Source organism: Polypterus senegalus, chromosome 14 (assembly GCF_016835505.1).
Source record: "Polypterus senegalus isolate Bchr_013 chromosome 14, ASM1683550v1, whole genome shotgun sequence".
NCBI classification, from domain to species: Eukaryota; Metazoa; Chordata; class Cladistia; order Polypteriformes; family Polypteridae; genus Polypterus; species Polypterus senegalus.
This window is the reverse complement of record NC_053167.1, coordinates 141,716,445-141,731,469: the sequence shown is the minus strand read 5'-3', so window position 1 is coordinate 141,731,469 and position 15,025 is coordinate 141,716,445. Positions and strand designations below refer to the sequence as shown.

The following is a 15,025-nucleotide window of genomic DNA, read 5'->3' as shown; positions in this document are numbered from 1 at the left end:
GCAAGTGCGCTCAGTTTAGACGTGGCTTCCTGAATGTGCTCTTCAATTTTACACAGCATATCTTTAAAGACTGCCTCAAAGCGAATATATATGCATTTCTCCAAGTCTTTATTATCCTGCTGCTGCTCCCGTCGCAGCTTCTCATTTGCCTTTTCACTTGTCTTCTCATTTGACTTCTCGCTTTTCCTTATATCTTTCTTTATCTCTTGCTTGAGCTCAGTGATCATCACATTCAGTTCAGACAGATCCGTTTTGCTTTCGTGCACCGTAGGTGAGGCAGTGGGCTCTATTACAGCCTGTGTTCCCGGCTCGTGTGGAGTAGTTGAAAGCGCGGACTGCAAGGCCTTTTCCAGTTTCAGATGATCTTCTCCAATCGGGGAGCTATCGTGACCTGTGTCACTCGCACTCATACATTCGCTCCCCATTTCACTCTCAGCTGGAGACGATGTAGTGGACCGTGGTCCCGAGGAGTCCTGGGCTTTTGCCCATCTGAACCAGGTCAGTCTCTGAAAGGCCGTACCTTGAGCTTGAACTTGGACTTGTTGGACTGAGCTTGGATGTAGCTTTAGTTTTCATTTCTTTCTGAGTCCCTTTCTTGTTGGCCATGTTTATATATGCTTGCATATACTATAGTAGTACCTGCAGGTTGGATAAATGCAGGATATCTCAGGATAATAAGAAGATAATATGAAAAATAACACCGCTGCTAGCGGAGCTCCGCTTCAGACGTCCATCTCTCGCAACAGACGAGACCAAGTTTCAGGTGGGAAACTTCTTTCAGTTCCTTGTCTCCTTTCATATGGTAACATCGATACTGATTTTATGCTGCCATTGGCCATTTTGTATTAATATTTGCTTTTCAATCCCTAATTATTAGATGTGACTCTATTGGGTGTACTGTCTAAATAGAGACAGAACACAAAGGAAAAGGTTTGGGGATCCATCCTGTAAATTGTGAGGTTTGCAGGGGGAAAAACGAGCGGTGTGATTCTCCGCCGAGTAGTCTGTGGAGACTGAGACCAAAAACAGGACTGACTGTAGAGCAAGGCTGTTGGCTTTTATTGCTGAGGAGGGGGAAGAGGCGGGGCGTCTGGAAGGAAAGAGGTCATCAGAGGGCGTGGTCTGCTGTCGGAGGCGGGAGGAGGAGACTTGGTCTTACTGCACCTGTAGGGAGGGAAGAAGAGGCATTAGCCCACCTGATTACCCCCTGTACCTGTGTGTCAGCAGTAGTTTGACCCCCTTGCTGCCTCCTCTGTACACGTGTGACAACTGTTAAAAATGGTGTGTTTAAGAAAATTGAATAACAATTAGTTACAGACCCTTTACCACTAGCACATGTCACTCGATTTCATTGTCACATCACTTGAATTGTGTATGAAAGTCGTTGAGCCCCCTCAAGCCTCTTTGTGCTCCATTTTGAACTCTGTTGTAAAGGGCTGTTAAAAAGGACGTATTTAATGGTGTCTACTAATGCATGGGTTTGCTTGCTGTTATTGCGGTTACTTTTGAATGCGACTCATTGATACAAAACTATTTAATGAACAAAAATGTAATAAGTGACTCTTGGGTGAAGTAAATAAAAATTGTGAAATGTTCCAGTTTCTGCATCAGTTACACACCTGAATGTTATGCCATACATACATATATCGTCTGACTTGATTTATTTAACCTGTTTAACGCTTTCAGCACAGGCCCCAGTTGAGAGCCGGTCCTGGACGGGGTGCCAGGCCACCCCAGGGTCTTTCACACTGACGCCTACACTTTGTCCTGTTGGGTCAATTTAAAGTTGCCAGTTGACTTGAAGTGTCTTTAATACTTCTAATGGCAGGGTCTGTTGTATATGACATCCCTTAATATTTTTTAAGACCCATTAAAAGTGAATGGTGGACTGAAAGGAGGCCGTAACTCAGGGGGTTCACAGCACAGATCAATCCCACATGTTGGTCTTCACTTTTGAGGCTGCCTATGGTGCCGTCTATCCAGCTTAGAATGCTGTGCCAGGTCACCCGTAAAAGCTTAATGCCAGTGCATTCACAGACATGCCGCCCAGCCCACCCCGTGCCCCTGTTGATTATCATAGCCCTAAATACCACACAAATATTTTTGTGTCTCCCCAGTACAGCTGGCCTGGCGAGGTGCATTGTAGCCGGGATCAGTGCGGCTCATTCCCTGTAAAGCCAGGCAGCCGACATTCACATACTGTAAATAAGCTTCATCTTGAGAGGGGGGACAGGTGTTGTGGGGGGTGGTCTGTATTAAAAAAGCCTTTGGAAACATTTTATTGTGTCAGTGTGCCTTATGTAGCACAGCGCCTCCTACAGACACCCCTGGAAACTGACTAGGCTCTTCAATTTAGTTATGACCTGAAGCAGATGAGGTAGGTTGTGCCCACACGGCCCGGCTGGTATGCTATTGCCAGGGCTTTCTCCTTGGTTTTAGTTTGTTTTCTCATTGTTCCTGTTTATTCTGTTTTGTTTCTTAAAGTATTTTGTAGTTTTGTTGACAGATTCTGTTATGGTCAGGCACTTGTTTAAAGTGCTTCTTTTTATTTTCTTTGCTATTCTTTCAGTATCATTCATTGCTTTGCATTGTTTTTTTTTATAATATTGTTTTGTTCTTCTATTATTTGGTTATGTATTATCTGTAATTTTTATTCTATTTGGTTAACATTTAGTATCTTTGTGTCTCTTGCAATTGTTTCATACTCCTTGCATTTTGTGGGTGGATCCCCAGGAGACGGGACCACCTGTCTATTGCATTTGAGAGACCACCTCAGCTCTACAACCTGAGCACTTCATTTTGAATGCACTCTGAAGCATGGAGGCTATTGTAAGTGCAGTACTCTCTGTTTTTGAATTCTGATTTCAAACTTACGAATGGTGCTTTATGGAATATAGCCTTTGACAGCTCCTTTTTTGCTCTTTAAAGTCTCATTATATATATATACCGTATTTACTCATGTACCGCGCACCCTAATTTTTACAAAGAAATTCGCGAAAATCGTTTTGCCCCCTGTACAACGTGCGTTGTGATTGTATAGGAATCATTTAGAGAGAGAGAGAGAGCGTGATCGAGCGAGAGAGCGATCACACACAAGAGAGAGAGAGCAGACATGAGAAAGAGCGAGTGAGCGAGCACACAAGAGAGAGAGAGAGAGAGAGAGCGAGCGAGCACACACGAGAGAGAGAGAGAGCGAGCACACACGAGAGAGAGAGAGAGCGAGCGAGCACACACGAGAGAGAGAGCAGACACGAGAGAGAGAGAGCGAGCGAGCGAGCACACACAAGAGAGAGAGAGCGAGCGAGCGAGCACGCACACACAAGAGAGACAGAGAGAGAGCGAGCGAGCACACACGAGAGAGAGAGAGCGAGCGAGCACACACGAGAGAGAGAGAGCGAGCGAGCACACACGAGAGAGAGAGAGCGCGAGCACACACGAGAGAGAGAGCGGCGAGCACACAGAGAGAGAGTGAGCGGCGAGCACACAGAGAGAGAGAGCGGCGAGCACACACGAGAGAGAGCGAGCGAGCGAGCCCAAGCAGAAGTACTAAACATTACAGAATTACATTTCCTCGTGAATGACGCGCACCTGATTTTCTAATGCTAATTTTCGGGAAAAAATGTGCATGTGGTACACGCATAAATACGGTACTAGGGGGCTCTGCCCCCTGCTTGCTTCGCTTGCCAACCCCCGGGTGGGCGCTACGCGCTAGCCATTTTGCAGTTCTGTCGCTTGCGTATGGGGATGTGTATGTACAATTTAAACAGATTGTTATTTTCATGGGAATTGTTACATATGCATAATAGAACTAACTATTTTACATCACAGCGAGTAATTAACCATAGTAAAAATGTACTAAATTGAAGGAAAATTATGTTTCATGTTGCGTTCGAGGTATTTGTTGCGTTATACGTTTTCGTTCTGTTTGGCTTTGAAATTAACACACAAATACTTTTTAAACTTACACTTTTACTGTAAAACTTCAGTAAAACAATTTTTTGAATTAACTTTTCATCTATGACATTGAATTTTGATTCTGTGTTTGGAGGTACATTTTGACAACGCAACGTACAACTGCCCGTGAGTGAGTATCGTTTCTTTCTCTCTATTAAACAAAATGACTTTTTCGAAAATGTGTCCCTGTGATTTGTTAATTGTCTTTGCAGAAGCTATTCTAACGGGAAACTGTAAACATTTTAATTTGAATGGCATTTCAAGATCTCCTTTGGTGTTTAATGTTATCCCCTGATGATGTACTACATTATCTTTCTTGGATACAGCCTTCTTTCTACAGTAATTCATGCAGTGGGAGACTGGACGGTGTTAACGGTTGTAGATATTCTTCATGATATTGTAAGTTGATGGTTTCATCTTCTTCACCATCACCACCAACTGTTTAAGTAGAGTCTAATGATACATATTTAACCAATTTGCCGTGTAACCGATCGACAATTTTCGCTTGAATTCGTTTGACTTCATCATTTGTCAATGCTAGGATTGCCCGTGTACTCATTTTTTCTGTTGATAACCCTTTGTGATGAAATTCATCAGTACAATTTGGACAGAATGCGTCTTCTTTAATTGGGAACTTAGTGAGGAAAACATAAAAATGTATAAGCGCTGAGAGAGCAGGAACTGCGTCTGACAAAAGTATTTACACCAATGAGAGGTGAGAGGACCGAGTTTGTGGTTGAAAATGGTTGAGAGGAGGGCTGGACTTGAAAAAAATCTCACGTCAAAAATCTTCCAGAAAGTCTTGTTTTGTCTCAGGATTTTTTTTATGTAATAGATGTACAGAATATATATATATAGCATTTATGGCCCCAACGGTGTTCAGAAATACGCCCGTCACCAAAGCCATCAACAATAAGTTTGTGAAGGTCTTGAGAGAGCTCTTTGCTTTTACCCGTCATGAGAGGTGTCTTGTGTGACACGCTGGTAATGAGAAACCTTTTTATAGGCCATCAATTAGGACTGAAGCAGCTGATATTCATTTGCACTGATGGGGGGCTATCAGGAGTGACAAATGTCAGCTGATTTATTGGCTTTCCAGGTCTTTTTGCACCTCCTTTTCTTCATGTGTTCAATACTTATTCCCTGTGTCATTCCACTTTATTACTCATAACTTCATTTATGGACTTATTTCTTTTGATATCTTTATATGTGTGGATTACTTGAGTTGTTACCGACATCTGGTGAAAATTTCATGTCAATAGCTCCTTTAGAAATCTGTTTACTGAGACAAATGTTGACGCGTTCAATACTTATTTTCCCCGCTGTACCTACCTATCTGTCTATCTGTCCGTCCGTCTACCTTTTTCAACTCCTAACACTGACCGTCCTCACTCCAGTTGTGTTTGTCTTTGTTTCTAGAACTTGCCGGAGACTTGCTTTTACAAAGCTGCACACTTTTTTGATCTGCCAGACTTCTTGTCCTGGAAGGCCACCGCGTGCCTCTCAAGGTAATTCTTTTGTACATTTTTTTCTGTACTTGGTGATTCCCTTGTCAAGGTTACTCCATTCACTCTGTGCGTTCTCTTCTGATGAAATCCTCACCCAGTGGCCTATGAGAAAAAACCTTCTAGAAGGGGAATTGTGCTCTGATGTGGCCTACTTAATTAATAGCTTCCAGTCTGGTAAATGTCACCATTCACACAACTGTCTCGAAAGGGTCAGGGTGGCTGTTGAAGCTAATCCAATTTGGTCAATAGGGGGCACACTTGGGTCTGTTAATTTTTCGTGCTTCAACTTAGTGAACGGAGAAAATCCCACTGTAGTTTCAATATAATACGTCTTTCATGATTGCCACTTGTATCCCGTTAATTGAATTAGTGCAGTAGTTAAAATCAGTGGCTGAGGGTCTGTCTGGGTTTACCATTACAGTGGTGCAGTTTTCATTGTTCACCATCATGTTGTAATATCAGTACAGTGGTTTTATATTTCTTCTTAGTTGAGACTGTTGGACTGTATTGTGACCTTATCCATTTACATTTAGGTGTGTCTTTGTTTGTAGGCGATTTCACCCTTGTAGTGGTGCAGTTCTCATTTTTCACTGGCAAGTCATCGGCCCTGATATCAGTACACTGGTGCTGTTCACCTCTCCTGTAGTTGTGTCTCTTACACTGTGGCTTGAATTTGCCATTACGGTGGTCAAGTCTCTCCTTAACATTGTGCCTTTGTCCGTGGGGTGGGTTCACCGTTACAGTGGTGCAGTTTTCATTGCTCGCTGTGAAGATGTAGACCCTGATACCAGTCAGCGCTGCCGTTTTTCTCTTTAGTTGTTTCTGTTAGATTTTATTGTGAGTCGAATTGACACTCCAGGCACCATTAAAAAAAAACCTCACATGTTCCACTCCATCTGAACTAGTGAGGTGCTGAGGTGTCACCCATTGCATGGCTGCACTCGGGGTCCTAATCTGGGATCCTGAGTTGGTTTGTCGTGTGGTGGGTACGGCAACGTGCTGTATCAGCGCCCGCTCCTAACCTCCCTATATGGTGTTGAGTTCTGTCACTAGTGTTATGTCTTTGTCTCTGGCCCGGGTTTTATCCTTACAGTGATGCAGTTTTCAGGTCGGAGGCCCCGTTATCAGCCCAGCAGTGAACCTTTTACCTTTCATTTGATCTTTTAATCTTAATTGAGAGATTATCTGAATATCATCCTACTGTATGGTAGTGTCTTATAGAATCTAGTCCCTTTCATATCTATCTATCTATCTATCTTATAGTGCCTTTCACTCTGTCTATCTATTATATAGTGCCTTTCACATCTATCTATCTATCTATCTATCTATCTATCTATCTATCTATCTATCTATCTTATAGTGCCTTTCACTCTGTCTATCTATTATATAGTGCCTTTCACATCTATCTATCTATCTATCTATCTATCTATCTATCTATTATATAGTGCCTTTCATATCTATCTATCTATCTATCTATTATATAGTGCCTTTCATATCTATCTATCTATCTATCATACATATCTATCTATCTATCTATCTATCTATATCTATCTATTATATATCATATCTATCTATCTATCTATCTATCTATCTATCTATCTATCTATCTATCTATTATAGTGCCTTTCATATCTATCTATCTATCTATCTATCTATCTATCTATCTATCTATCTATCTATTATAGTGCCTTTCATATCTATCTATCTATCTATCTATCTATTTATCTATCTATCTATCTATTTATTATATAGTGCCTTTCATATCTATCTATCTATCTATCTATCTATCTATCTATCTATCTATCTATCTATCTATCTATTATAGTGCCTTTCATATCTATCTATCTATCTATCTATCTATTTATCTATCTATCTATCTATTATAGTGCCTTTCATATCTATCTATCTATCTATCTATCTATCTATTTATCTATCTATCTATCTATCTATCTATCTATTATATAGTGCCTTTCATATCTATATCTATCTATCTATCTATCTATCTATCTATCTATCTGTTATATAGTGCCTTTCATATCTATCTATCTATCTATCTATCTATCTATCTATCTATCTATCTATCTATCTATCTATCTATCTATCTATCTATCTATCTATCTATCTATCTATCTATCTATCTATCTATCTATCTATCTATCTATCTATCTATCTATCTATCTTATAGTGCCTTTAACTCTGTCTATCTATTATATAGTGCCTTTCATATCTAACTATTTATCTATCTATCTATCTGTCGTTTTCACAGTTTTCATTCCTCAGTGTCAAATCACCACTTTCTCTTTTGTTTTGTCTCTTTTTCTTTATCGAGCGCGTATCCGTATGACATTCTATGGCCGTGTTCTTAACTGCGGTTTTAGTTTTCTGTTTTGGTGGTCGAGTGTCTCCATCGTGTTGCTCTTCTTTCTGTGATGTGGTCCTGTTGTCCCGTTTCTCCACTGTAGCAGTCTCCGGTCAGTATGCCAGGACACTGGTGCCATCTTCTCTGTGTGGCACTGGTGCAGTTCCCTAGCACATCTGTGCCATTTCACTTACGCCCCTCTGGCTCAGAATGATAAGCACAGCTGCACATTCAACGCTCAGACTGCCAGACGGAGGGAGCGGCAGTTTACTTTTGTAGTTTAGCTGAGGATAGCAGGGTCAGGCCTGAAAAGTGAAGAGATGATAGAGGCAGGGACGAGGTGGAGGAGGAGGAGTGGCGGGTGGTGGTGGTGGGGGGGCTACAGGGGGAGTCGCTGAGTGAAGCGCTGGCCTTCTGCCATGAACACTGTGGGTTGAGAGCCAAGTATGAAGTCATCCACAACTTGAGGAGACGCATTAATCCTTGACAGTGTGTCTTAATTTGACGAAGCAAAGACCCGCTAAAACGAAGCAAAAAAAAAAAACAAAGCAGAAAAGCCGCAGGGAAGGGGAGCCAGCAGGTTCAAACGCAGCTCCGCCATCGGCCATCCTCACTGGCCTTTGCTCGTTTTTGTTGATGATCAGCCAGGCCCAGTCGTGACCCCCAACCTCATCACGTTCCTGATATGTCTGTTTGTCTGTCTTTAGAGTGTAATCAGTGTGACCAGTTATATGTGTGGTTGTACCACACTCTTAATATTACGAGGTGTGCGCTGATGTCAGGAGCACTCGGTGTGACTCGGGAGTGCGGCTGACCTCAAGTGTGCCTGTGCTTTTATCGCTGATATCATTTCTGGTTATCTGATTAAGATGAAATTCTATATCTATATGTTTTTTTACCCTAACTAACAACGATATTAAATTTCAATTACTTGTTTATTTAAACTAAGTACCAGTTTATTTGAAAAATGTAGACATGTGTGCAGGTAAAGTACCACTTCCAGTTGATGTTTGTTGGCCAAAAGTTGATAGAAAAGTAACATTTTGATAAAACACCCATATGATGATCCTCATTTATCAAGCTCAAAGCGTTTTCACGTTATCGTGTTTCCCTACACACGCCCACACATAGACATAATTGTAAAAAATGTGGAGATTCATCAACATCTCAAGGTTGAATTTTTTCATGATTACAATACTTTCTACTGTATATTTACCACTACTATATATTTTTTCATCATTAGTATACGAGAAAGTAAAAATGAGTGAAGTGATGGAGGGCACACCAGAGGTAGTAGAACCTCCTTGCCTCTAGAGGGCACAGGACTCCTCGAAGACTTCTGGAAATGTGGGTCTGGGCTTCCTGTGAGACAGTTACAAGCAGCTGGGGAGACCGGGCACTTTAAGGGCAGCTAAAGACTCTGGGTACTGAGCCAGCCAAGGTACTAGATCAGGGGTCTCCAACACGTCGCTCGCGAGTTACTGGTAGCTCACAACCCCTTTCCAAGTAGCTCGCCAAAGGGTTAATGACTCCTACATAAATTTGAAAATTTGATTAGTCAAATTAGGGGTGGGCAATCTTTCCAAAAAATCACGATCCTTTTAACACAAAATCACGATCCACAATCTGAATTGCAGTCTTTCTGTTCAATGTGGCGTACAACTTAACACTAGAATTACCAGAGCTTACGAAAAAACTCGTAGATCCGTCCCACCTGAAATCACTTTGCACCGCTCCGTCAGCGTCTTTTGTCCTGTAAATGTGTTGATAAGCAGCCAGCTGTCACATCACCCACCCCACACAGTTGTCTCAGCTCAAGTCTGTTTACCTGCGTGTCAGTTGCTTGGAGTTGTATAGAGTGAGAAGTCAAGCAAAATCACACCTTTTACAAATACTTTATCGTTATTTAGAACACATGCATTTCATGTGTGTTCCGTGTCTACAACAATCTATGTAAACACATCATTAGCACAGAAACGTTTTTCATGTTTTAGTAATAATTGACAAAATGTAGACATGAAGTTTATAATGTGTGAAGCCTGAAGGCCAAGTATCAAAGAAACACTTTCAACAGAACAAGTGCGCTTTTATTCAAAAATATAACTGCAGAAAAACAACCCGTGTTAGGGTGTGATATTGACACACATTTACTACGACTGCTTCGGTGATGCAACGGTATCAACTGTTGACTGGTAATCAAAACTTCATGGGTTCGATCCCCGACAAGTCCGTTTTGAGAAGTGAGATTCTTTGATTATTACTACTAGTGAGCCCGATTGAATCAGGCTACAAATTCTCCTCGCTCAGTCTCTTGAGAGCCCCGATCAGAGCCTCCATTGACTCTGTGAAGATCACAGCATCGTCAGCAAAGTCAAGATCCGTGAATCTTTCTTCACCAACAGATGCCCCACAGCTCTGCCCATCACCCAGTCCATACAAACACTGAACAGAGTAGGAGCAGAACACACTGCTGACGAACCGCAGAATTAACTGGGAAAAACACAGAGGTCCTGCCTCCACTCTGCACAGCACTCACAGTACCAGTGGACAGGCCAGCCATGATATCCAGCAACCTTGAAGGGATCCTGTGGGCCCTCAGGATGTCCCACAGGGCAGCTCGATCAACTGAGTCGAATGCTTTGCGAAAATCAAAAAAGGCTGCAAAGAAACTCTGCCAATATTCGTGTTTGTGCTCCATTAGAACCCACAGTGCCAGGAAGCGGTCGATGGTCGACTTCTTAGGCATAAAACCAGACTGTTCTGGTCGCTGGTAGGTGAGCAAGTGATCACGGATCCTATTGAGGATGACCCTAACAAGGACCTTACCCGGCACCGAGGGCAGTGTTATCCCCCTGTAGTTGCTGCAATCCAGGCGATCACCGTTCCCTTTCCAGATAGGTACGACAAGTCCCGTTTTCCAAGTCAGTTGGGATGATGCCAGTCTCCCAAATGGAAGTAAAGATTGCTTACAATGCCAGGAGGACAGCCTTACCACCAGTCAGGAGAGGTTCACCTCGGATACCACAGATCCCTGCAGCCCCCCCAAAGCTGGTTCACCACCTGTGCCATCTCAGTGAGACTTAGGGGTTCACAGCTAATTGGAGGATCAGCCTCAAGAACCGTGGACCAGAGATATCCAACGTCCTAGATGGAGGATCAGCTTTGAACAACTGCTCAGAGTAGCCAGCCCAGCGGGTCACAACTGCAGTGTCATCCGTAAGGACCGTTCCATCAGTCGCCCTGACTGTGACTGTCCGAGGAACAGATTCAGATGTGCGTAATGCTTTGAGTCCTCTGTAAGCAGGACGTGGGTCGCTGGACCACAGATGGTGTGTCACCTGCTCACAGATTCAGATGTGTGTAATGCTAACATTAATTTTATTTTAATTTTTTTCATTTTTATTACTATTTAATTTAATATTGTTTCTTTGTATCAGTATACTGCTGCTGGATTATGTGAATTTCCCCTTGGGATTAATAAAGTATCTATTTAATAAAGTATCTATCTATCTATCTATCTATCTATCTATCTATCTATCTATCTATCTATCTATCTATCTATCTATCTATTATATAGTGCCTTTCACTCTATCTATCTATCTATCTATCTATCTATCTATCTATCTATCTGCTTTGAGTCCTCTGTAAGCAGGACGTGGGTCGCTGGACCACAGATGGTGTGTCACCTGCTCACAGATTCAGATGTGTGTAATGCTTTGGATTTGCCCTTCCCCATGTTGTTTTTTTTTTTTTTGCATTGTTTTCATTTGAGAGGCACATTAGCTCTCCACAGTGAGAATATTATGACAATACTCTATTGTTCTGCATAGATTTATTGCACGTTGTTGTCTTCACTGCTGGATTAAGCGCGGTATGCTCCATGCTGCTTAACGCAGGTAGGGTAGTGAGAGGGGCAGCCCCCTCGAGTATATAGCGCTGATCCCCTTGCATCACAGGCTCTGTGGTTGTATGATAGTCATAGAGATAGAAGCTCTGGTGACAAAGAGAGAGATAAAGGACTCCGATGAAGGCGCAGTGGCCGCTGAGCATACAGTGGGGTGAAACAGCATTCGGCCCCCTAGACAAAGTTTAAATTTCCTGTCATGTTTTTCTTTGAAAATGCATCTTTAGTTTCATACTGTTACGTATAAATGAGGGCCTCTTGGACAATAAATTTGCACTAAAAAATCCTGAAAATCAAGTTATGCTGCAATGATAAAGAATGCATCAGTGAAATGTACTGTTGACTGAGTATTGGAGCCCTAATAGCTCGGAGACGGTCTGATTGTTAAGGGTAATGAGAACAGGCATAAACAGTCACGCCATTAACCCTCTGGCGTGTTGACTGGTCTCTCAGTGGTCATTCAGGCCAGTTCTTAGGAACATGACAACTTATTTGCTGAAACCTCAGAAACTGACATTGAACTTTCGAATGACTTGAGATGCACTGGGATTAAGAAGTTTAAAGATGGCAATGGTGCCAAGAAGATTGCCCAGCTCCTTTGCCTCAGTGTGTCCACCGTGCAGGCCATGAAAAGACAACTGGAAGCCTAGTGAAGCGGCCTACGTCAGGCCACCCTGTTAAAATAACAAAGAAAATGTCAAGAAAACCACTCAGAGATGTCCGTGCAAATCCTGAGGTGGCTCTGGGTGACCAGCAGCTGGAGTGAATGTGCACAAGACTATAATGACGAAGGGGCTGTATGGCAGAGTTACCAGAAAAAAGCCACCACTGAAAACAAATGTCATCTGAAAGCTCGATTGGAATTCGCTGACAGACATCTTGACAAGAGTCCTGCATTCTGGAGTCCTGTACTTTGGTCTGATGAGACCCAAACTGAACTTACTGGCCTCAACACAAAGGCGGATGGAAGGGACTGCCAATGATCTGGCAAACACCATACCTACAATCAATCATGTTGGTGTGTGGGGGGGCATCATGCTTTGGGGCTGCTTCTCTAGGGCAGGCACTCGGTCCCTTGTCCATATTGAAGGAAGAATGGATAGTGAGAAGTAGATCCAGATTTTGGAAGAAAACCTTCAAATGTCAGCCATGAAATTGAGACTCTGATGATGCTACCACTTTCAGCAGGACAATGACCTGAAACGGTGTGCCAAAGTAACCAAAGCGTGGTTTGACAAAAAGAAGATCCAGGTTTCACAGTGGCCTAGCCAGGGTCTGGATCTGAATTCGACTGAAAATTTGTGCCGTGATCTCAAAATTACAGTTCACAAACGAAAGCCTTCACACTTTGCGCAGTTGGAGCAGTTCTGCAAGGAAGAATGGGAAAAATGGCCTCCACCCAGGTGTGCTAAGCTTGTAGATGGCGATCCAAAGCGATTGCAAGCAGTTGTTGGTGCTGCTACCAAGTATTGACTGGGTGTCATGTGAAGGAGTCCTTTACGTTTTAAACAGCATTGGTCACAACATGACTGTCAATTTGCATTTGTTTAGTTCACTGAGCTCTAAATGTTTCAAAATATGTACAGAGAGATAAAAAGTTCACCGTGATACTCTGCGTTTGAGATTTTTATAGGTTGTAAGATATATAGATAGATAGATAGATAGATAGATATGAAAGGCACTATATAATAGATAGATAGATAGTTAAGGCACTATATTATAGATAGATAGATATGAAAGGCACTATATAATAGATAGATAGATTGATAGATAGGCACTATATAATAGATAGACAGATAGATAGAGGATAGGCACTATATAATAGATAGATAGATAGATATGAAAGGCACTATATAATAGATAGACAGATAGATAGATAGGCACTATATGATAGATAGATAGATAGATAGATATGAAAGGCACTATATAATAGATAGATAGATAGTTAAGGCACTATATTATAGATAGATAGATATGAAAGGCACTATATAATAGATAGATAGATTGATAGAGTGAAAGGCACTATATAATAGATAGATAGATAGATAGATAGGCACTATATAATAGATAGATAGTTAGATAGATAGGCACTATATGATAGATAGATAGATAGATAGATAGATAGGCACTATATAATAAATAGACAGATAGATAGATAGATAGGCACTATATAATAGATAGATAGATAGTGTCGTGGATGTCAGGGGTGATGACCCGGCCGGGATGCCTTGGAAGACCGGAAGTGGGCGTGTGCTCATCTGGGACTACGTGGGGGCTGCCTTCCTGGTTGCTTTGGGGGCCACGGGTACAGGGCATGGAAGCCCCACCCTGTAGGGGCCCGTGGTCACCGGCAGGAGGCGCCCCAGTGCCTTGGGGACCTGTTGCCCCAGCACTTCCGCCACACCAGGAAGTGCTGGGGGGAAGACTTTGAGAGACACCTGGGGAGCTGCCGGGAGGACAGCCGGCTGTTCCGCCACGCTGGGGCGTGGCCAAGCGAGGAATGCCGGGAACACCTGGTGCTCATCCGGGGACTGTATAAAAGGGGCCGTCTCCATTCATTCAGAGCTGGAGTCGGGAGGAGGCAGGACGAAGCACAGGGGAGGTGTGGAGGCGGCCCGAAGAGAGGCATTGTGGCCAGGACTGAGTATTTTCGGGGGTTTTTGTGCACGTGACTGGGTCTGTGTGACCACTGAAATAATTGTAAATAGTGTAAATAAAACGTGTGGTGGTGATAACAACATGTCCACCTGTCTGTGTCCGGGCCAAGTCCACAATAGATAGATAGATAGATAGATAGATAGATAGATAGATAGATAGATAGATAGATAGATAGATAGATAGATAGATAGATAGATAGATAGATAGATAGATAGATAGATAGATAGATAGATAGATAGATAGATAGATAGATAGATAGATAGATAGATAGATAGATACTTTATTAATCCCCAAGGGGAAATCCCCATACTCCAGCAGCAGCATACTGAAAAATAACAATATTAAATTAAAGAGTGATAAAAAAAAAGCATTGCAAGTTAAAAAATGTAGGGTAGAGAGTGCCAGGCAGGTATAACGGTCTATAATCTTGTGTTGTGTTAATGTTTGCCCGCCCAGGTGGAACTGAAGAGTCGCATAATGTGGGGTCTCCTCAGTCTGTAAATGGAGCAGGACGGTGACAGCAGTCTGTCACTGAAGCTGCTCCTCTGTCAGTGGATGCAGTGGATTCTCCATGATTGACAGGAGTCTGCTCAGCGCCCGTCGCTCTGCCACGGATGTCGAAACTGTCCAGCTCCGTGCCTA

The 15,025-nt window shown here is 42.5% G+C and overlaps 1 protein-coding gene across 3 annotated transcripts in view; it reads left to right on the top strand.

The window, feature by feature from the left end:
* fggy (FGGY carbohydrate kinase domain containing) overlaps positions 1 to 15,025 on the top strand; it is a 155,690-nt gene that overhangs the window by 32,769 nt on the left and 107,896 nt on the right. For all 3 annotated transcript variants that reach the window (XM_039734715.1, XM_039734716.1, XM_039734717.1), the window contains exon 5: positions 5,374 to 5,462. In XM_039734715.1, coding sequence (XP_039590649.1) covers positions 5,374 to 5,462 — 89 coding nt within the window. The remainder of the gene's footprint in view (positions 1 to 5,373; positions 5,463 to 15,025) is intronic.